This window comes from Populus euphratica, unplaced genomic scaffold, assembly GCF_000495115.2.
Source record: "Populus euphratica unplaced genomic scaffold, PopEup_1.0 scaffold263.1, whole genome shotgun sequence".
Classification (NCBI taxonomy): domain Eukaryota; kingdom Viridiplantae; phylum Streptophyta; class Magnoliopsida; order Malpighiales; family Salicaceae; genus Populus; species Populus euphratica.
The window spans coordinates 406,809-432,127 of NW_011500061.1; the positions used below are offsets into that span (position 1 = coordinate 406,809).

General features: G+C 29.5%; 1 protein-coding gene across 1 annotated transcript; it reads left to right on the plus strand.

Moving 5' to 3' along the window:
* The first annotated feature begins 10,131 nt into the window (after nt 1–10,131).
* Nucleotides 10,132–14,137, plus strand: LOC105108071 (ruBisCO large subunit-binding protein subunit alpha). Its single transcript, XM_011002227.1, has 8 exons — nt 10,132–10,360; nt 10,475–10,658; nt 11,332–11,453; nt 11,589–11,796; nt 11,908–12,053; nt 12,186–12,492; nt 13,042–13,493; nt 13,623–14,137. Exons 1-8 carry the CDS (start codon nt 10,307–10,309, stop codon nt 13,908–13,910), a joined length of 1,761 nt encoding a protein of 586 aa, XP_011000529.1. The 5' UTR covers nt 10,132–10,306; the 3' UTR covers nt 13,911–14,137.
* Nucleotides 14,138–25,319: the final 11,182 nt, after the last annotated feature.

Here is a 25,319-nt window from a genome sequence, read left to right on the forward strand (position 1 = left end):
TTATTACTAGTCCCTAGTAATCAAAGCGTTAAAATAAAAAAACCAGCTTATTACTAGTCCCTAGTAATTAAAGCGTTACAACTATTTGCATATTTCACAAAGCAAGGTATTCATCATTTAACTTCCATTAATCTATCCAGATAAACAAACTCTCATGAAATTTATATATCTACTCAATACCTCTTAACAAGATATTAATAAACCTTTCTTTTGTGCTCAATGTATCAACACATAATTATGGGGCTTTTCTTGGAAGAAAACAAAATTTTTGTTCTAATGTTTAAGGTAAACTTCCTTGGGTTGGGATTATTATTTTTTTCTTTTTTTTTCTTTTTTTTAAAAAAATATATATACATATAATTTAAAAACATAATGCATCTTTAACCCATGTAACGAGCTTTCAACTAATGACTCCTAGACCAGTTGGTCTTAGGGCATTAGGTGTTAAGACACCCCTACGAGCATAGTAACTCGGGTCGCAGATACTGATATGTAGATAGTGCAATGTTTGATTCCCTTAAGCTTTTCTCCTCAACCCATGTAACAAGCGTTGGGCCAATAGCTGCTTTTCTCCTCGACCCATGTAACAAGCGTTGAGCCAATAGCTCCCAAGTCAGTTGACTTTAGGGTATTAGGTGTTAAAACACCCCTTCGGGCTTAATTGCTTAGGTTAGGGAGGCTACGAAACCAAACTTATCTACATTTTTATTATCATCATTTTTTTTTCTTTTTTTTTTCTTTTTTTCTTCATGTTTTTGTTTTTTTAATTATATACAATCCCTTTCCCTTAGTTGTTACCTTTCACAAAAGAACATAAATAATGTAATAATCCAATATGCAACCCGCAATCATATGTTAAAGTGTGTGTGTGTAAATTAAGGTTTAAGAATACATGTTAAATAAGTATATGAGCAGAATTAAGTGGTAACAATACGAGAGTTTGTAAACCTGAATATTTCAGGAAGTATTAGAATAGACCTTGTTAAGAATGGTTACTAAGATGCGTCTCAAGAGTCACTTTAACAAAAGAACTCCTTTACTCTGCCAGCCTAGTAATAACAATTATGCCCATGCTTTATGAAATGAAAAACAATTTTTTTTTTTATCAACTACTACCCTCTCCCCCCAACCAAAACGAGACATTGTCCTCAATGTTTTAAGGTAGAAAGATAGAGTATAGAAGATATCACCTGAAATAACGAACACTGACAAAACCTGAAACACACTGAAACAAAAATAAGAAATAACAAAACACAATAATAAAACCAAAAGACACAAGTTTTTACAAAAAAAATTCAAATCGCAGTTGTGATTGTGGCTCACATCTTCCCTTGGTTTTACGTCCAAGAACAGCTTAAACGCCCTCAATGGGTCGGGGATAGGCTTCCTATCCAGTTTTTTTAAAAACTGGCAAACATGATCTTTTTAGTTAGATTTCCAAGACTATGCCAAGTATGTTCTTTATGAAAATGGGTTCATAAGTCATGAATTACACGATGCTTATGTTGACTATGATGAGACTTAAGAGTCAATAGAAGATTATCTAAAGACTCTCTGTGTTTTGAAATAAATCCCACCTTCTGACAATTTTCACAGTTTTTGCGGAATGCATCTGACTCCTTGAATATGATGGGCCAGTAAAATTTACTTTGTAAGATTTCTACAATCCTCTTTTTTGATGAGAAATGATCCCCACATGCCTTAGAATAACAAAATTTAATGAAATTACTTACCTCATTGTCGAGAATGCATTTTTGAAATATTTGACCAGGACAATAATTGAATAAGTTATGGTCATCCCAATAAAAATTTTGCTCGTTGCTCAAAAATTTTCTTTTGTCTTCGGTATTCCAATGAGCTGGCAAAAATCCTGAAGTAAGAAAATTGATATGTTTAGCAAACCAAGGCATTGAACTAAGAGAAAGTAGAGATTCATTAGGAAAGTAATAATTGATTGGTGTGATGTCGGGTGTCGAATCTGTTGTCACTTTTGATAAAAGATCCGCATCAACATTGTCGGTGCCTTTTTCATCATCGACTTCTTCCTGATTGGTCATGGCATGAGGAAATGAAAGTGCTGGCAGGGAATCAGTCTTTTCCTTGTAATATTCAGATTCAACCCCTTCCTTACCCTTAGAGATTGACTCATCATCTTTCTCACAAGGTTCAAGAGTGGGTTTTTTAATAACCTTACCATTGCGAAGAGTAATGACTGATTTGACTTGATCCATGTGTTGACTTCCATAACTACTTGCATTGGCATTATATTGCTTCTTGAGATTTTGCTCTGGTTGAGATGGAAACTTACCTTTTTCTTGAAAATTAAGAGCAGATGTGAATTTTGCAAGAGTATCTTTAAAATCTATTATGCTTTGAGCAAGTTGAGTGTTGATTATCTCTTGCTTTTCAATGAATGCATACAAAGTTTCCTCAAAATTACTTCTAAGAGGTGGAGCATAAGAAGGTGCATATCCATAAGAATTTTGGAAATTATGGTGTGTTTGAAACTGTGGTGGTGAAGTTTGCGCATTGTCACTCTTCCAACTGAAATTTAGGTGATTTCTCCAACCAGGATTGTATGTTTGTGAATATGGGTTGTGATTGGACATTTCGAAACTGTTTAAAGCATGGGCTTGTTCATGGAGACATTCCTTTAAAGAAGGCAAGGTTGGACAATCGTTGATTGAGTGTTCATTTGTTTCACAGATTTGACACACAATGTTTTCAACAGATTTTAATTGACCACTCTTTTTCAATTCTAGTGCCTCGACTTTTCTAGCTAAAGATGCAAACTTGGCTTTCTTTTTCAATTCTAGTGCCTCCTCTTTTTCAATTCTAGTGCCTCAACTTTTCTAGCTAAAGATGCAAATTTGGCTTGAAGGTCATGATCTTCCCTAAGGTTGTATATACCTCCACTAGATGTATGAGGTTGAGTTTTACTCGGTGCCTCATATGTACCCGCAGTGTCCCAATTTTGAGCATTTTCAGCTAACAAGTCTAAGTACTCCATTGCTTCATCAGGGTCTTTATCTTCAAAAGTTCCATTGCACATCAATTCAACCATTTGCCTATCTTTAGGTGTTAACCCTTCATAGAAATGTGAAACCAATCTCCATGTTTCAAAATCATGATGAGGGCAAGTACTAAGCAAGTCTCGATACCTATCCCAACATTTGTAAAATGTTTCTCCTGGTTTTTGAGTGAAAGTGGTGATTTGTCTCTTGAAAGAGTTTGTTCTATGAGATGGGAAAAACTTCTTTAAAAACTGTTGTTGCATTTCATCCCAAGCACGAATGGATCCTGGTCTCAAATTTTGTAGCCATGTTTTAGCTTTATCTTTTAATGAAAAAGGAAAAAGCTTTAATCTGATGGTGTTCATGCTACAATTTAAGTTATTATATGTGTTGCACACCTCTTCAAATTCCCTTAAATACAAGTATGGATTTTCCAATTCTAAGCCATGAAAAAAAGGTAAAAGTTGAATAATGCCTGGTTTAAAATTAAAATGAGATGCATCAGGAGGAAAAACTATGCATGATGGTGCACTTGTTCTTGTGGGATTCATGTGGTCTCTAAGTGTTCTAGCACGGTTATTCTCATTATTCTCATTTTGAAATGATTGATTATCTTCTTCGGCCATATTTTCTGAAAATGATGAGGATATCCTACAAAGTCTACCACTTGATGTACGTGACCACACTCTCATGCACGTGTAGGAATAAAATAAAAGGAAGAAGAAAATAAAAGAAGAAGAAACAGGAGAAAAGAAACAAAGTTATATACAAGAAAAGTGAAAAGAGAAAATAAAATAAATATTATAATTTATACAAGAACTTACCTCCCCGGCAACGGCGCCAAAAACTTGACACGACTAAAAGGTTGATGTCTTCTCCCAAGTGCAGGAGTGTCGAAGTAATAAATAACCCGGCAAGACCGGGGTCGAACCACAGGGAGGTTAATTGTACAAATTATAAACAACAATTATAAACAACAACAACAACAACTACAATAATAATAATAATAATAGTAATAGTAATAGTAGTAGTAGTAATAGTAATAATAATAATACTAATAATAACGGTAATAATAATAATAATAATAATAATAATAATAATAATAATAATAATAATAATAATAATAATAAGAACAATAACAATAATAATAAAGAGAAGAAGAAGAAGATGATGATGATGAGAACTTAGAGATGAAATATTAATGTAAGGATTAAACAATAATAATAACAAATGTCAAGGTTAGAGGTTCCACTAATGGTATATCAAACAAGTATAGTATAAACTCTTATTATTCAATTGAAAACCACACACAAAGGAGGTTCCAATCAGATTATATATTGTTAACATGATTACATTAGTCATCTTATTCAATTAATGCTAATACTTGTAAATCTCATCAAGCATTCATGATTATAACTTATGTTAACAACAAATCAAGTTCCTTTCATAGCTCAGGTGTCGGTTATACCATACATTATGGGCTATGAAAGTGCCAAGCATTTGTTGTACCAAGTGTTATACAACATAAATCAAGATTAATCATTTAACAAGCAAAGTATTAAAGAGTGAACAAGATAACAAATATAAAACATGTTAGTATCAAACATTAAAGTCCATATTAAGTTTACATTATACTTGTTCTTACACCATTAGTGTAACCTTTTCACCTTGACATAACTAACTTAGCTAGACATAATGAAAGAAAGCAAAATAGATAAACAAAATAAGAACATAAAAGTTAACTAAGTAAAGGAAAGGAAATGAAAGGCATAAACTTAATATTAATGAAAACAAAGCATAAAAAATACAAAGAGAGAAAGGAAGAGCATGATCTTAATCTGGAAACCAAGATGCCTAAATGCATGGCAAATGCCTCCTTTTATAGGCCAAAATTGGGAACTATTAATTTGATGACTAATTGATAAGTGGGTGGCCAACTTTTGACTTGGTGACAATCCTTATCTTCTCTTGTCTGCCCAAAACGTCATTGATAACGTCAAAACTGGAGCCAGTTGCAAACATGAAAGTTGTAGGCAATTGTCTCAGCTTTCTTGTGTAAAAAATTCAGCTCATTTGGACTTCTAGAACTCCAGATAAAATTGTCTTAGCTTTCTTGTGTAAACAATTCAGCTCATTTGGACTTCTAGAACTCCAGATATGGCCAAAATACCGAACAGTGCTCGGGCTGGAAGACAGATTCGGGCTTCTTTGTTGTTGCTACAATTTGGACTTGATAATGGCCTTTTTAGATCTTGGGCTCCATATGAAAGTTGTAGGCCTATGTCTTACCTTTCCATCCATATAAATTGGACCTAAATCTGAGATATATAGCTCTAGATATGACCCAATTACCGAACAGTGTTCCAGTTTGGATTGCACCGACATCTCTTTTCTAAGTTTGGCCATCTCTTTAAGATCTGTAGCTCCAGATATGGCTCAATTACTGAACAGTGTTCCGGTTTTGGATTGCACCGACATCTCTTTTCTAAGTTTGACCATCTCTTTATCCATGCAATTTAAGTTCTTCAAGTCATCAATCAATCCTTTCATTTATGTGATAGACCTACATTAAAAATAGACATTTACCACAAATTAAAGGTATCTTATATTATTAGATATATTATTATAAAACATGCTTTGGTTAAGGAGTTATTGATACTTCAAGTGCAAAATGATGATATAAAACCATGATAAAAATGCACTTTTAAGTACTAATCATCAAGCATTCATGATTATAACTTATTTTAACAACAAATCAAGTTCATTTCATAGCTCAGGTGTTGGTTATACCATACAGTATGGGCTATGAAAGTTCTAAGTATTTGTTGTACCAGGTGTTATATAACATAAATCTAGATTAACCATTTAACAAGAAAAGTATTAAAAGTGAACGAGATAACAAATACAAAACATGTTAGTATCAAACATTAAGGTCCGTGTTGAATTTACACTATACTTATTCTTACACCATTAGTGTAACCTTTTCACCTTGACATAATAAACTTAACTAAATATAAAAAAAAAATAACAATATAAATAAGATAAAAGTTAACTGAGTAAAGGAAAGGAAATGAAAGGTATATAAACTTGAAATTAATGAAAGCAAAATATAAGCAATACAAAGAGAAAAAGTAAAAGCATGATCTTGATCTAGAAACCAAGATGCTTAAATGCATGGAAAATACCTTCTTTTATAGGCCAAAATTGGGAACTATTGATTTGATGACTAATGGATGAGTGGGTGGCCAACTCTTAACTTGGTGACAATCCTTATCTTCTCTTGTTTGCCGAAACATCATTAATAACGTTATAATTGGAACCACTTAAAAACATGAAAGTTTTAGGAAATTATCTCCGCTTTCCAGGGAAGAAAAACATAGAGGTCATTTGGACTTTTAGAACTCTAGATATGGGCCAAACACTGAACAGTGTTCGGGTTGCAAGACAGATTCAAACTTTTTCATTGTTACTATAATTTGGACTTGAAAATGGCCTTTTTAAATCTTGGGCTCCCATGAAAGTTGTAAGCCTATGTCTTACCTTTCTATCCATATAAAGTAGACCTAAATTTGAGATCTACAGCTCCAGATATGACTCAATTACCGAACAGTGTTCCGGTTTGGACTGCACTAGCATCTCTTTTCTAGGTTTGCCCATCTCTTTATCCTTTCAATTTCAGTTCTTAAACTCATCAATCAATCCTTTCATTTATGTGATAAGCCTGCATTTAAAATAAATATTTACCACAAATTAAAGGTATCTTATATTATTAGATATGTTATTATAAAACATGTTATAGTTAAGGAGTTATTGATACTTCAAATACAAAATAATAATATAAAACCTTGATAAAAATACACTTTTAAATACTAATCATTTATGAAGATAAAATAAAATTGAAAGGGAAAGTGAGGCCTATGAGAGAGAAAATACAACTGAGAAACATAGTTAGAAAAGATAATTAGATTTGACCACTGATGAAATAAATATAAATTTGGCCAAGAGTGGCAATATGACAAGAGAAGAGAAGAAAGTAAAGAGGAGAAAAGAGGAATGGAACAATCAAAGAAATAACTGAATTTTTATGCAAGAGAGTGTGAGGTTAAAAATACCTTTGATTCTAACAATTTGATGATTTGTTAGATGAATTGCATAAATCTTGTGTATTTTCAAAAATTAATTTGAAAATGGATATCATCAAATTAGATGAAAAAAGGTGATGAATGAAAAATTACATTTAAAACTATGTATGGTTTGTATGAATAGTTGATCATACCTTTAGACTTACTAGTGCACCTGGTATTTTTATGAGATTGATGAGTCATGTGTTGCATGTATTCATAGATAAATTTATAGTTGTGTGTTTTGATGATATTTTAATCTTTAGCAAAATTTTAAATAAGCATATGAAATCTTTATAGAAAGCAAGACTTTTAAAATCTTTTTGCAAAATTTTAACTTGATCTAACGGTTAGATTGAAAGTTATAACCATTAATATAACATCGTGTAGCCAAACTCTAGTTCATGTTAAGCAACCTTATTTATTACTTGGATCATATTGATCAAGGTTTGATCCTTCTTTAAACTTAACTTTATACTTGATGAATTATATATATGGTAATAGTGGTACACAAGTTTTGGGTTGAACTTATGATGTTGTTGCATAGTTAATATGTTTGTATGAGAGCCAAAAAACCACAAAATGAATGTCATTGTGGGATATTGATCAAATAATGTGTAGAATTAATATAAAAAAATTAGGAGAGAAAAAAAAGAGATTGAAAGTATATTTCTTATGACAATTATAAAGTTGTCAATTACAGCATATAAAGTTATTAAGATCTTTAGATATTTCAACCATCTAAAATAACCAAAGTCAAAAAAACAATCATAAACAAATAATATTAACCCAAATAGGTAGCAAACAACCTAACTAATGATAAAATCAAAAGCATTTTAAACCAATTCCTAGATATTATAAAGATCCTAATTATTATTTTCACACCAGCTATAAAGCAAAGTGTTTTTAGTCATTGTTTTATTAACTCATTTAATCTATGCTATTGCACAATAATTTGTGAAGTTCTATATTGCATAAAAAATCAAGTTTACAACTAGAATATCATTTGGCTAAGAACAATGGATATCATTAGGGGCAAAGCAATATGACAGCCTAGTTAGACATTATGATAAATAAAATGTAATAATTTGAATTTTAGCTTTACGATTTTACAGTAATAGCAAAAATATTTATTAAGAAATTATTCTTGTAATAGAAAAGTAAAAAAACAAAATAAAAAAAAATAAGCTATGAGAAGTTTATAACATTCACCATAATTATTACTAATAATAGAACTTACTACCTAGAAGCTTAATGGTGCAAAGTAAAAGCCAAGGCAACAACATCAACCATATATACATAGCAAAAGGTGGAATCAACTACAAAGAAAATAAAATCTTTAAGAATTAGAAAACTACATCAACAAACATAAAACCAAATATCTTAAATTTTATTAGAAAAAGACATCAAACATGTAAACCATTCACAAATTTTCCTTAATGTTAAGAAATTTAACAGTTTTCTTCTAGACCCGGAATCTAGTTTTAAAAACACTTAAACTAAAATAATCAATGAAGAAATAAAATAAAAAGCTCAAACAACATAAAAGAAGAAGTACTAAGATAAAATCACAGCAACTTATAGAAAATCTTTTTCAAAATTCACTTGGTGTAGTCTAACTCAATAACCCAACCACATACTGATAAGAAAATCAACAATTTACAATGATAATAATAAAAAAAAAACACATAAATTAAAACCTAAGGAAAAACTAAGTTAAAGTATAAGGTTAAAAATACATCAAAACATAAAACCAAGACCTGGATTATTTTAAAATTCTAAAAAAAGGATTTTTTTAGGAAACCCTAGAAATTCACATTGGAGGAACTTGATCCAAATTGAAGGAGACTGGGTTAACGCAATTTAGGTTATTTGTTGCTCATCTCTCTTTGTTTCTTACTTTCAATATTACATAAAAGAATGATCCACAAAGCTCCTTACTTTTCAAAGATGTATTCCTGTCCTTTTCTCTTTTTTCCTTTGCTCAATATGTTCCTTACTTTTATAATTGTGAAAGGGACAAGAATCATTGATCCCCTATCCTAACTTCACTTTCTAAGCCTTTGGATAATCCTTTTTCTCTTTTTTAATATGTCAACAAAAAAAAATATAGTGTAAAAAAGAAAGAAGATGAAAAAAGCTAGCAAAATAAAAAAAAAATCTCAAAAACACCTCTCAATACATTAGAAACTTACAACAAATCAAGGGTAGCCCTTTATAAGGTTTTTTTTATAGGGTTAAGAGCTTCTCTCTCTTAACCATTTCCTAATCCTCTTTTTTTTTAATATATAAAAAAATAATTATATAGTTTTTGAAAGAAAAAAAGAGAAGGAAACCCAGCAAAACCAAAAAAACAAAAAAAAATCTTTTTACACATCTAAGACTTATAACAAATCATGAGTAAAATTATAATCACATTATTGAAATCCACAATTGAATTGAGTGTATGTTCTTAGTAAGCCAAATAGTAAAACCATAACATGGTATCGGTTTTTTTTGGAAATTATAGCATATGTTATCTAATTATTAAAATATAAAAATAAATTAAATTTGAGAAATAATAGTTTTGTCTTGTACCTTATTATTTTTGTTATTATTTCTAGAAATAGTAGCTTAACCTATTTTGAAAAAAATTAGGTTATTGAATTATTGCATAAACTCAGATTAAATTATTAAAAAATTCTTTATTTTATTATTGTTGATTGAACTAGATTTTAATTAAGTTTAGTTGGATGAATTCAATCAATAAAAACCTACTGTGATAAACTAGGTTTCATAATATCAATATCTTAACTTTTTCAATTAAAAGCTTAGCTTATAATGAATCCCAAATTTCTAAAGTCAATCACCCAAACCACACCTACTTCAACAACTATCCTCCGAACGCGCTATCCCATTTTCAGGATGCGGTTAGTAGTTATAGGGCCGAACCGAAACATAGAAGCCGACAAAATCGGCGATGTACTGCTCCTCAAGGGTTCTACGAAGTGAAAGAACGTTCTGGAAGCTAAATATCTCACAATAAAACTAAACCCTAAGTACTCCACTCTATCGCTCTATTTCACTTCTTTTTTCTTTGCCTCCTCTTCTTATCCACATCAACACTCTCCCTCGCAGCCTCAGCACAGTTCTTCTCTTCTTTTTTCGTTGAAACAACAACAGTATAGTAAAATGGCAACATCTAATGCTCTCTCCACAGCTTCCATTCTTTGCTCTCCTAAACAGGTACTGTTCTATGCCTTTCCGCTGTACTTTTCTTTACTGGGCTCTTCTTTTTTTTTTGGAAGGTTTTTTTTCTCATTTGTTGATGGGTTCATTTTGGTGTGACTGTGTTTGTAGGGAGGGTTGAGGAGGAAAGGGAATCAACAACACAACTCAAGGCTGAATTTTGGGCAATCAACCAGAAGATTCGCGGTGCGAGCAAATGCAAAGGATATTGCTTTTGATCAGGACTCACGGGCTGCTCTCCAATCCGGCATTGATAAGCTTGCTGATGCTGTTGGGCTTACTCTTGGTCCTAGGGGTAAATTTGTGTACCACTATTACCATATATATAATTCATAGTCATAGTCATGATTAATTTTTGAAGAAAGGCTAACCAAGTAATTGTGGTGTTAGTTAAAATAGATTGTGGACATGGTTTTCTATGCAAAAGCTAAGCCTTTGTTCTTATGAATTTCAACGCATATCTGTGAATACAAGCATGAATTTGTATGCTGGTGCTTAGAAATTGACGTGACATAGTAGATAGAGTCTGGTTGGTATCATGGTGGATCGGTTCATATGCGCAGGAGTTCCAAGTTGGATGGATGCGCTGCCGAGGGGAAAAAAAGGATAGAAAATAGATTGCAACCGTGTTTGTTGGGTTATTATGTGAGCAATTCCTTCAGTAAATAGATGGTCACACACTAAAAAGAATCATATATCAATATTATTTGCTATGTAATGCTGTTGTTGTGGTCGACAGAAGTGCAAAAATAATATTCTCTCTTAACAACGTTTGACACACTTACACGTAATATATTTTGTAATGCTTGGTAGATCTTTCCAACTCTGCCTATGGCTTAATTAGTGCTTTCCTTTTGTTTTTTGCATCTTTATGTTAAGTGAAATCTTATAATTATCATGCAGGGAAATTTAGATATTGAAAAAAGAACACAATATACTGATTGCCTAGTTTCTTTTGTGTGTTCCAGGTAGAAATGTTGTCTTAGATGAATTTGGAAGTCCAAAGGTGGTTAATGATGGGGTAACAATTGCGCGAGCTATTGAGCTACCTGATCCCATGGAAAATGCTGGTGCAGCCCTCATCAGAGAGGTTAGACCTTTGTTCACATCATTCTTGCCCAATTCAAAGTTTAGGTTACTCTTGATCATGCCATGCCTTTATCTTTACAAGACAATTCTACAGTTGACCTTAAATGACTTGTGATGTTTGGATTTGTGGGCGAAGGTTGCTAGTAAAACTAATGACTCTGCTGGTGATGGAACGACAACTGCATCAGTTCTTGCTCGGGAAATAATCAAATTAGGACTTTTGAGTGTAACGTCTGGTGCAAATCCAGTTTCTATTAAAAAGGGAATCGATAAAACTGTGCAAGGCTTGGTAGAAGAGTTAGAGAAGAGGGCCAGACCTGTTAAAGGTCGTGATGACATTAAAGGTATGCACTGCTGCTAGGCCTATTTTGTTGTCATTGTGTCAATTAAGTCTCTACTTGTTTAGTTGTTTTTTATCTCTTTGATTAGTGATTTGATTCTTATTCTGCTTCTAGCTGTTGCGACAATTTCTGCTGGAAATGATGAACTCATTGGTACAATGATTGCTGATGCAATTGACAAGGTTGGGCCTGATGGTGTTTTATCAATTGAGTCATCATCTTCCTTTGAGACCACAGTTGAAGTTGAAGAAGGAATGGAGGTATGAATTCCTATCTCTGTCTCAATTTATAAGTTGCAATTATTGGTTTCAAGCAGTGTATTTTTTATTCCTAACTCTTTAACAATTGGATTCTTGTATGTTATTCTCCTTAATATTTTTTGCTTATTGCAGATAGACAGAGGTTATATCTCTCCTCAATTTGTTACAAATCCGGAGAAGTTAATTTGTGAATTTGAGAATGCTAGAGTGCTGGTTACAGATCAAAAGATTTCTGCAATCAAAGACATAATTCCCTTGCTAGAAAAAACTACTCAATTGAGATCTCCTTTGCTTATAATTGCTGAGGATGTGACAGGTGAGGCTTTGGCTACCCTTGTGGTGAACAAACTGCGTGGTATCCTTAATGTTTCCGCTATCAAGGCTCCTGGTTTTGGTGAAAGGAGGAAAGCTATGCTGCAAGACATTGCCATTTTAACAGGTATACTGAATTTTATAGAATGGTTATGTTTTCTTTATTGTTGGTAAGCCATAGCCACTCATGTTTACTGTTATGCTATGATTGTTCAACTGTTATGTAAATTTGTTATAAGTGAGTGGTATGCATCCTTAGAAAAATAATGCAGATGAGGCAAGAACATGAATTTAGATTAGCAACAGTCAATCCCCAGTAAAATTCACTTCCTGCACTAGTTTTGAAGTTACTAAATTTTGAAGTTACTAAATTTTGGAGTGCTCAAACATGAAAGGACATGTATGTATTGAAAATTGGTTAGAGTTTAGTAATTTGAATGCTAGGCAATTGTCATTGTTGACATAGTGATGTTGGACATTTCCGCTTTAAATCTATAGGTCTGAAATTCTGGATGTTTTTTCTTCCATATTGGTATGTGTGTAAAGTAGAGAATTGTTATGCAATTATTCAATCAGATAGAGTAGCTAGGAGTTGTTGTAGCTTGTACTTTTCACTTGAACTATTTGTGAATTGTTTGTTGGTGCTAATATTGTATCATGTTTCCCTGCATTTTAGGAGCTGAGTTCCAAGCCAGCGATCTTGGTTTAAGCATTGAAAACACATCAATTGAGCAGCTTGGTTTGGCCAGGAAGGTTACAATCAGCAAGGATTCCACCACCATCATTGCTGATGCTGCATCCAAGGATGAGTTGCAGGCTAGGATTGCACAGCTGAAAAAAGAGCTGTCCGAGACTGATTCTGTGTATGACTCAGAGAAACTGGCTGAAAGAATTGCCAAGTTGTCTGGTGGGGTTGCTGTTATCAAAGTGGGTGCTGCAACGGAGACTGAGCTTGAGGATCGCAAACTCCGTATTGAGGATGCTAAGAATGCAACTTTTGCTGCCATAGAAGAAGGAATTGTGCCGGGTGGTGGTGCTGCTTTGGTTCATCTCTCAACCCATGTTCCTGCAATCAAGGAAAAAATTGAAGATGCAGATGAACGGTTAGGTGCTGACATCGTGCAGAAGGTAATAGTTTGTTGTCACTACTTTAACATACATGATAGTGATATTAGGTTTTTAAAGATTCCAAAGTTTGTTCATATAAATAGAAGTAATAGGTCAGAAGGTATTGATGACCTATTTCTTTGCATCTAGGCATTGGTAGCACCCGCATCGTTGATAGCTCAAAATGCTGGAATTGAAGGTGAGGTGGTTGTTGAGAAACTGAAGGATAGTGAATGGGAGATTGGCTACAATGCCATGACAGACAAGTATGAGAATCTTGTGGAGGCTGGAGTCATTGATCCAGCAAAGGTGACTAGATGTGCCTTGCAGAATTCTGCATCAGTAGCTGGAATGGTCCTGACTACCCAGGCCATTGTTGTAGAGAAGCCCAAGCCTAAGACACCTGCAGCTGCCCCTCCTCAAGGTCTGGCTGTGTAATCATTAGGAATCTCAGCCTCTGTTAGGATTTCAAAGATGATGAGTGTTTTTCTGGCGGCATATTTTAAGGATCTGTGATAGTTTCCGGTGCACCTTTTGTACGGATTGGTTGTCATTGTTGATAGGTGCACTGAGATGGTTGTCTTCTGAAGTGTATGGCATGGATTATTGTTTACAGATGCTGCATAAGATAAGACTGGAACTCAATGCACTGTAATTTCCTTCTCTGTTGGTGCCTTCCTGATAGTAAAAACCATAGCAACCAAACTGATGTTGATGAAAAGCGGCAGAACCATTTTGTACAAAGAAATGGACCGCACGATTCTCAGCTAGCAACCTTGATAGCTGATAAAATGTATTAACAATCCAAAAACTTTTGCCTCTCATGCCTCCCAAAGAACAATAAAAATATGAGTCCACTGTTGCACTCAATGACTGCCTAAAGAGGCTATCACTAATAAAAAAAGAATAACTCAACCTTTCCCTATGATTCTCAATGAAAGAAAAAGAGAGATAGTGATATGATTAAATGACTTTTCTTTCAAAATTCTTTGCCACAAAACCGAGGTAAAACTCTCATGTTAATAACTTACTTCTGTTATCGGTTGTTTTGAGCCTCTCTATGCCGGCCCAATCTCAACTTCTTGTCTCCTAGTTGGCCCAAGTTTCTCTTATTTTATCTCTGCCTCGAAAAATAACTCAATCTGTTTTTCCTTTGTCTTAACTTATATTTTTCAAAATTATTTTTAAGTTTTTTTAAAAATATTAAATTTAAGTATATTTTTATAATTTTAATGTAAGGATAACATAAATAAAAAAAATAATAATGACAAGTTACAAGTGTCTTGTATCTGTTTGATTTAAATGTGTTTTGTAACATCGCATATTATATTTTTTAAAATATTTTTAATTAAAAATATATTAAAATAACACACTCACACACGCACGATATACAATTGGGCCTCTAGTCTATAAGTCAAGAACCGAAGATGTTGAAGTGTGAACCATAAAACAGGCAAAAGCAAATATAAATTATTTGAGCACCGACGACCTATTAAATGGATGACAATCGACAAGGGAGATTCCGTTTTCATCCATTTTCATTACTAAATTGCAACATGACAAAATTGATTCCACGAAATCTATTTTTTGGAAGGTCGGTATTTTACTCCATTTTTTTTCGTACTTAATTGTCTTATGAATATAACTTCTTTTTTAAGTACAGGACTCAAAAACTAGAGGAGATAGAACATGGATCTAAACTATTGACTTAATTAAGGAGAGATATTTTTTTATTTTTTTTATATTGGTAATTAAACAATTATTAAGTTTTCTTAATATAAAAAACCAATATAAGAATGTCTTTCAAAATTATTGGAAAAAAAACTTAATCTTAATAAACTTAAAAATCAAAAAACAAATCTCATACAATATTGATAAACTTAAATTTAACGGACTCAAAAAACCTCTTGAAAACCTAAAAACTCACGATCTCGGATAACATATCTGAGACTAACTTTTTTGGACTTAGTTAAAAGAGGACTCAACTTATCTGTGTTCAACTATATTTTGAATCATATTTTTCCTATATCATTAGGTATATAAAATTTTTTTAAGAATTCACTATATTTTTATTAATATTAATATTGTATAAGGAATAATGTTTAACAGTCCTCTAAAAGCATACCATATTTCTATTAATATTAATATTTGTGTAAGGGATATTTATTTTTCATTAATGTATATGTCCGAGACATTTTCTATTATTAAAACAATAAGAATAAAATTATACTTTAATCTTTCATTTTTATATAAAAAAAAAAAAAACAAAACTTGTGGGCTATAATGAGATCATAAATTCTTCATACATTAGGTTTAAAATTTTTAATTTTTATTATTTCTAAAATATTATAGTTTTTTTTCTCAAAAAGATATTTACTTAAGTATTGAAGAGTTTTTAAATTCATTAAAATAATCTTTTACAAGTATTAATTACTGACCATCTTAATTTATTAAATATGAGGCATCAGTAATCTTAGTTAGAAAAACTAGAATAAAATAATAAAACCAATTGATTAATTATTTAAAATATCAACTTGCTTTCAAGATACTTGATTTTTTTATTATATCATAAAATATAATAAAATAAAAAGATGAGGAATAACATAGAAGGAATATTTATGAGGGAAAAAGAAGTATGACGTCCTATTAATTATATACATCTAAAAACCTATAGGCTTCTCAATATATAATTCAAGAAATTGCCCTTGCATATGTACGTCTTCTCATTCTTTTTTCTTTCTTTTTATAAATTGCATAGATACATCTTCATATCAGCGTTCTAAATAATTTCACATTGTCAACCAAGTAGAATAGATGGTTTTAATTTTGGGTAAACTTAAAAAAGTCCCTAATCTATAGCGTAATCCCAATTAGATCCCCAACTTTTTTTTCTCTCAATAAAGTCCTCAACATATCAATAGATTATTAATCAGGTCCTTTGCTAGTTTCAGTTACCAAGACACTTAAAATTGACGCGATTTCTCTTTCTCCTATTAAAACCCATGACTTCACTAAAATCCTCCTATCATGTGATAAAACGGATTATAAAAAGAAATGTAAATGTTCTATGTTTTTTAATATTATCTAATATATTACGTGAATTTAATGTGATTCAAAGCGAGGATCTTAGAGAATTTAATGATTTTTCATTAAAAAAACAAAAAAAGGAGAATAATGTGAGTTTTACTTGACTACTTAACAATTTTGTTAACTGAAACTAAGTGAGGGAATCTAATTGAATAAAAAATTAGGTTGAGGATCTAACTGATTTTGCCTGTAAAATATTGGGTACTTTTACGAGGTTCTCTTAATTAGAAATCAAAGAAGCACAAGTCTGTATTATATGCCATGCATATTGATTCCCAGAACAATTCTCCCAACCCGATAGATACTAGGCCAAAACACCCAAAATCACTCTAAATAATCCCATAATTTGTATTGTGCTAGATGCCGGGCATTCCATGTTCTGGTAGGGTGGGGTCGGGAAAAAAAATTTCTTTTTAATTATAGACGTTCGATCAATTTATATATACCTGAATAATATTGTAATATTTTAAAGTTAATAATTATATAAACTTTTAATAATCTTAAAATTTATAATACTTAAAATAATAATTTAAAAAAATAAATTTAAAATTTAATTAATTAAACTACACCAGCTGAATAAAAAAATCTTGCTATCATAAGAAGCTTCCAATCCGAAAGGATTAGCACAGGAGTTTGTGTAGTAGATTTTCCTATCATACATGAAGTTGGTGTCAATTAGAGAAGGGTAATTAGCATTTTACAGCCTTTTTTGAAAGCTCGGTGTCCTTATACGGTCCCTGTCAATATCCCTGTTTTGATTTGGACAAGCATGTTCTTGGGTGGTAAATGTGTGATCAGGTAGCCACGTTAATGGAGAAAGAAAACGAGCCATCGTCTTTCTTGAAAATATCGTGTGCAAATTACGATATTCACCTGCTTGAGCTTCCCTTCCCAGTGCTTTCTTTTTTTTCTTTATATCCTTTCCATTTCTAACATTAACGGTACCCTTGTTTTTATGGTGCGTTTTGCTATTTATCTTAACTACGTATTTGAAATTTTGGTTTAGAAAATCTATGATTTATTAAAAAAAAATCCAAACTTACTTTTTTAAATTTTGTTTTTATTATGCGTTGTATCGAGAAATTTTCTTCCAATTCTCTATGCAAGAATGTCTTAATATCATATTGCTCTAATTCCAAATCTAACATATCTATCTATGACAATGGAATTATGATTGAACTATGTCTAACTATAGAAAAAAAAAAAAAAAAAAAACCTCAAAAACATTAATAATGTTACTTATTCTGAGACCCCATGTAAAAAAATAAAAAAAATAAAAAAAATACTAGAATATCTAACAAACTGTCAAAAATTAATTGAAAAATATCAAAATATATAAAATTAAAAAATTTAATAGTATATTTTTTTACCACAAAAAGCTTTATTAGCAAATAAAAATTAATTTAAAAAAAAATCAAAATTAAATATTTAAGGACTCCCTTGAAATTTATCAATATGTAATTGAATTTATTGAAAGTTAAATTATATATATATTTTTTGAAGTTAATTTAAGCTTTAATAGGAAGATTTTAAAATTTAAGGATTGAGTTATAATTTTTAAAAATTAATTTTATCAAATTAAAAATTTAATTATATAAATATTAAAATTTAACAGATAAAATTTAAAATCAAAGAACAACTAAAAAAATGTTTGAATATAAAAACTTAAATATAGATGTTTTGATCACCGATATTGCACGCTGATAATTAGCATTAAATCATCACACACATTTGTCTTTTTTATTTTTAGATTTAATGCAACTTTTAAATCGATAATATAAATCTTATACTTAACTGTATTGTTCATGAATTTAAATTGCAGGGGCAAACGTTTGTAATTATTATTTTTATATTCAAAACCGAATCTCCATGATATAATATGTATTTTAATTCATTTTATTTAAACAAATCGAGTTCCTATATTCATTTTTTTAATTTTTCAAATTGGCTACCCAAAAAAATATCTTGAATGATGCTTACACGTTAACCAGTTGACGAAGAAGCCTATTGGTAAGAAGCTGCCGAGTTCTATCCCGCATTTACACGTTGCGTTAAGAGTGGTTCCATGTATAAATGCTTTTCTTACTTCGCCATCCTCGAATCATTTCGAAAACTTCATTATGTTGACTTTGGCTTCTTCTTTTATAAACAAAATCAGAATATTTTCTTACTTCGCCATCCTCGAATCTTTTCGAAAACTTCATTATGTTGACTTTGGCTTCTTCTTTTATAAACAAAATCAGACTATTTCTATGAGAAATGCTTATGATTTTTTTAAATATGCTTACAGTCACCAATCAGAATTTTTGCTTCAAGAAAAGGAGCCTGTGGATACTTTTCAATTAAAATAAATAAAATTAAATCTCATATTCAGGGGAAGTTATTCGTCATGGTAACTTTTTTAATAAAAATTGAAAGCTGCAGTTGCCCGTGGATTTAGGTAGATTTTCTCATAAGTTTTTAGAAATATATTAAAATAATATTTTTATTTTTTAAAAAAATATTCTTAATATCAACCCATTAAAATAATCCAAAAAATTAAAAATTAATTTGAAAAATTCAAATTTTGTGAAAAACCATTTCTTAGAATTCTAACCTCTTTCTGAGTAGAGCAAAAAAAATAAAATAAAAAATCGTGGCCGAAATGAAGTACTTTTGTGCTTGAACTGGTCGGCATCAAGAACTATTATTTCCATTTTTTTATTTTTTTTTTAGTTTTTTCGTCCTAGTGAAAAGAGCAGAACTGGATGGTAATTGACCATTCAAAATTCTTTTATTTTTTTTATTTTTTCTTCTGGGACAAAATGTGGTGTTCACATTTCAAATCGAGCATTCATGTTATGAGCAGTTGTCCATGGAAAGATTCTTTAAATTAATAAATGTTTAATATGCGCCTTGGATTTATAGACTTTTGCCTTTTCTTTTTTATTTTATTTAATCGAGACTAAAGTTTTTTTAAAAAAAATAAAAAATGGAGCAAATTTCTTTAATTATGAAGTGAATTTCTTTGAGTTGGCAAATGAAAATGCTGCCTCATGAATAATTGATTGAAAAGAAAGAAATATAATCAACTTGAGATTTGGTCATGATTAGATGACAGATAGTAGCCTCGACATCAAGAAATTATTTTGAATTTTGTGTTGTCTTTTAAAATAATTTTTATTTTAAAATACATTAAAATAATTTTTAAATATTAAATCATTTAAAAAAAACCTTAAAATTAAATTTAAAAAAAACCCATTAAAAAAAAAAAAAAAACAGACAGTGTTGGGTTATGTTCAGCGAACATCCATGAGCTATCACCTGAAGCTTGCTTATTTTAGAGGCGTACCTTTTAATAAAGGAAAATAGCATCCATATGAAAACAAATTGTTTTAAAATTTCATATATATATATATATATAAATGTTTCTTCAACATCAGTGGATTGAATTGTCACGGCTAGCCACCTTTTAGAACACATTGCAAATGATGTTTTATAAAAATTTAAATTTTTTATTAAAAATTAATTTTTTATATATTTTGAATTATTTAATGTGTTGATTTAAAAAATAAAAAAATATATATTATTTTAATATATTTTAATATAAAAAATATTTTAAAAAATAATCACAGCTGCAAAAATAAATATACATAAATCAGTGTAGTTTTTTTTCTTTCTTTACAAGTGAAAGCGGTGAGTCAGGACATCAAAATTATTTAATCAAATTTTAAATGATGTGCTTCAGACGAAGACTTGTTCCTGTCAAGTCTTCTCGTAAAATCCTCAAACTCTTCTGGTCAAATCTCCATCGTATGGGTAAAGAAATCAAGATGGGTGGATGGCATTCTAAAAAAAAAAAAAAACAAAAGCATATATATAATATTTATTAAAACAATACCGTGATACCTAACCGTTGACAGATTAAAATATTTAATTTTATGATAGCAGAACTTTTTATTTTTTATTATATATAAAAAAATTAATAAAAAAGAAATGATTTAAATGCAATTAAAACAAAATGATATGCTAGTATAATTTCACCTTTTCTGATTATTATTTTTACAAAGAAATATAGCTTTTTTATTTTATGATTTTTATTTAATAAAAAAATCATAAAAAATTGGACACCCTGAAAGAAAGGCAAGAAAGGCACTCCTCTAATTATAGCACCATGCTCCATTCTTCACTCGACCTTTTTTACCAAAATATTTGTGTTTCAACAAATTATGATAATTTTGGCACAAATATATTAAAAGTATATATATAAGGATGTTACACCGCATGCACGTAGCTACACTCTAACTCATTAAACATATTAAACATGCAATCTTGATTATAAATCAAGAAGGTTTAATAACTTTTTTTAATCTATTTTTTATTTAACTACAATAATAAAAATGATATGCATATAAAATTCACCAAATAAAATTTAATAAAAAAATCATATTAAAAAGCTATAAAAAATAATATTATAATTTTATTTAAAATTAATTAGTTAGGTGGTTTAGAAATATTATTTAAAATTGACTGATGTTTAACGTTTTAGATTGATAATATTTTAGAAAAAATAATTTTTTATTTAAATTATTTTAAAAAAAACTTAAAATTAAATTTAAAAAAACCATTAAAAAAGACAGACTGTGTTGGGTTATGTTAATTATTTTGATATGTTAATATAAAAATAAAATTTTAAAAATAAAAAATTATTATTTTTATATATTTTTAAGTAAAAATTATTTTTAAAAAACAACTTTTATTATTATTTTAAACATTTCTTTAATTTAGTGGCATTGAAAGGTGTGTTTGGAAAGGTAAAAGACCCAAAAATGAAAGGGGCACTTGTCAAGGGACACATAGAGGAGGTACCGTGTCAATGTTTGACTGGCTGTGCAGCATAGGGATATATATAATTAAAAAATAGAAGGTGAAGAACATTGAAAAGAAAAGGACGAACAGTGACCTGCAAAAGTTAGCCGGCAACTCGTCTTCTCGATCTGCGTGCTAAAACCGTTTACGAGTATCTGAGAGGGTCTAGTTGAATGCATTGATAAAATCTATTAGATATAAGGTATAATTTACTCAAAAATTAATCTACGACAACCACTTGCATGGATTCGTCTGATAGTTGGTAAAAAAGAAAATAAATTTAAGGTGGGATGAATTGATCATTGGTGGGTACAAAGGAATATATTCTCGTTTCTGCCATTAATTGGATCAAAAGGTGGGTGGCATGATCAGTTTTACTTCAACTTTTTAAATCTTTAATTAAAGCCTTGCAATCTGGCATTGAAATCGTCGTTAACTGAGCGCCCAAGGCACCAGACTATTAAAGCATATTCAGCTCCTTTTGACCCATTCCCTAGTCTTTCTTGATGGTTGTACCAAAGACATGAAAATAAGAGAATTTACATTAAATCTTGTTTGTTTGTTCGTTCGTTAAAAAATAATTTATTATAAAATAATTTTTTAAAAAATAAACAATTTTTTAATATTTAATAGTATAATAAAAAATAAATTAAAAAATAATTTTCAGTATTTGGTTATATCATAAAAATATATCGTAAAAATTAAACCAGAAAATAACTTATTAATATTTTATTTTATTCAAGTTTATTATAATAATGAGGAATGAATCTTACAAATTTAAAAGTTGAATAAGAATAAAATTGAAAAAAATATAATTTCATAAATTATCTCAAATAAAATAAATAATAATCAAAAGAATAGAAATCAAAAATAAAAAATAAAAAATAAAAGATGAATAAATTAAAATAATAATAATTAATATTTAATTAATTATTTTAAATAAAATAAGTAACAATCAAAAGAATAAGGATCAAAATTAATATAAAAATTAAATTTTAAGAGATAAAATTAAAAAATAAATATTCAAAATAAAATATATATGACAATCAAAAGTTTGAGAATCAAATTGAATATAATTAGAAAATAATATAACATTTTTAATTTTTTTTACAACTTCTGAAGAGTGTTTTCCGCCTAAATTTTTTAGGAAAACACTTTTTTGAAAACTAAGCCAAATTTTTCTTTTACTGAAAAGTATTTTTCGTTGATCAACTTTTCCAATATCAAACAAATACATGAAAGTTTAGAAAATAATTTCCCGGAAATCACATCCCAGAAAACAAATACAGCCTGAGTGTTTATATTTTAAAATATTATCAATTAAAAATATATTAAAATATTTTTTTAATATCAGTATATTAATATATCAATTTATTTTTTCTCATAAAAAACAATTTTAAAAGCATTTTGAAAGACAATTTAATAATAACAATAATAAAAATCAAACACCTCTTCACATTGATAATTTAAAAGAACACTGACATGGCAAAATGATTCCAATCGAAGGTGAAGCAGAAGACTGAATCGCTTATAAATATTTATGGATTTTGGGTGATTATTTTAAATATTTAAAATTAATCCTTAAATTTTTTATAAAAAAACAACTAGACAACATATAAATTTTATTCTCTTGCTTTTAGACATTTGCTCCTCCAGTTCTTTAAAGTTGTGCGTATATCCTTGACATTTCTACACCCTAATGTATTTTTGGAATGATTGTGTATGAAAGTATGGTTTAAACGTACGGACTATTTTACATTTTTCCAATTCAAGTTTTTTTATTTAAATAAACTATTGCTTATTAGACTAATGTAATGTTGTGTATTTTACCTAATGAAATAGTAATTTTCCCTTTCCTCTCTTATCTACGTATCCCAACTTAGTTTCAATGTTCACGCGTTTATTTGAATGCCCTAAATTGCTTTTATCTTATTTAAATATTTAATTTAATATACCTTTGTTAATAAAACGAGAGTTTTTTTCTTATCACTTTTAAACAATTTCCTAGATACTGTTTGATTAGAATCCTTTATCAAATGTTACGAAAATAGTAGAGAAATATTAAAACAAGGGACGAGGGATAATTATGTTTGGTAAATATACAAGATAAAATCTATATATATATATATATATATATATATATATATCTGTGTGTGTGTGTATGGTTGACGTGGATAATATAGAATAAAACATGAAAAAAAAATATCTTACTCTTATAATATATTATGCTCAAATTTATATATTTAAACAAAATAATTAGATATTATATTTTTTTTTATTTTAGTTTATATTTAGTATTGAAATCTATAATAATATAATAACATTAGTTATAAAATCCAAACAAATTTAAAAAGTCAACTCAGGACTATTATCCTAACACGGAATGATCAAACTCCCAAGTTGATCCACCATCCAAAGTAAAACATAAAGCAAACACTTGTTGATTTTTTCAGTTAAAGCAATATTGTTTTAACAATTTGTTTTAAAATTTTTAAAATCCTAGTTGATATTTCAAACCCAAACCTTACTCTATAATAAATTTTATAATTAAGATAATAATTATTCTTATTTTTATATGTTTGAACTAGAGTTTTTTTACAAGGAAGTTTTAAGCATAAAAATAATAAATATTATTTTTAAAAACATATCCCCTCTATACTTCATGTTATAAAAATATATAAATTTATTCTAAAATGATTCAAGAAACACATTTATTTTTACTTTTATATCTTTATTCTTAAACCAAATACATTTTTTGAATTAATATGAGTGTTTTTGTTAACTTATACGAATTTTAATTAATTTTACGGGTCTTGAAGTTAATAATTATATAAGCCTCCAATGATTTTGAGAGGACTTGAACTTGTGACCATTAAAATAAACAAATTTAAAACTTGATGAGTTAAGCTACCCCTCAAAATTAACTAAATACATTTCTATCCATACTATATACATCTCTTTTATTCCAAAATAATAATCAAAACACTACTACTATAAAGTTGGGCATAAAGGAGATTTTTTATTACCACTTTGAACAAATCCCTTAAAACATTGTCCAAATAGTATGTCACGTGAGTTTTTAGGTTTCATAGTTACAACACGGTGATGCTTCCCTAGTAAGCATCGCGCTACAATTAAAGACCGAATAACCATTTATTTCACAAAACTTTTAAGTTGACAAAACATGAATGTCAGTAAAATCAATAAATATAAGATATTATTCTTTCCATCACATAACCAAGAAAATTAGAATTTTTCACATAAATAAAAAATATTAAATATTATGCCAATTCATTCATTTTTTATTATATTTACTATAATATTTTTTGAAATTAAAAGTAATTAAACAAAAAAAGTGAATAAAATTTAAAAAATAAAGTAATAAAATTCAGTATTAGGTTATATATATATATTTGGACATATAAATTAGGGAGAGTATGTAGGATCACAAGTCGTTTTCTATGTCCTCCTTTCACGTCATGAAAAACCAAGGACAAACCAGTTTGATGCACAACCTTCAAGCCACTGAAACCCAAAATCACACTGTGCCCCTACTATCTACAAATAATTACCGCTCATGACATTCGTGCCTCTTCCACCCTCTCTCTGTCTCCTTCCATATCAACGTCGGCATAAGCTAAACGACAATGGCAATTTCCTAGGAACACAGATCTGAATCCGTAATTTAGTTTGTGTTTGTTACCATAGATTAAAATGTTTTTTAAAAATATATTTAAATAATTTTATTTTTAGATATTTTTTATTTTTAATATTATCATATTAAAATTATTAAACTTTTTTTTTTTTTTTATATATATCCAATAGACTTTCAAAACGCAACGGAGGAAACCTCATGCCAAGCAACGTCTGAATAACCCACCTTTTATCTCTTTGGGTAAACTACAGTTTCAT

Coding starts and splice junctions, on each gene's coding strand:
- LOC105108071 (XM_011002227.1), top strand. CDS start 10,307: ATGGCAACATCTAATGCTCTCTCCACAGCTTCCATTCTTTGCTCTCCT. Junction 11,454..11,588: donor GTGCAGCCCTCATCAGAGAG/GTTAGACCTTTG, acceptor TTGTGGGCGAAG/GTTGCTAGTAAAACTAATGA. Junction 13,494..13,622: donor GTGCTGACATCGTGCAGAAG/GTAATAGTTTGT, acceptor CTTTGCATCTAG/GCATTGGTAGCACCCGCATC.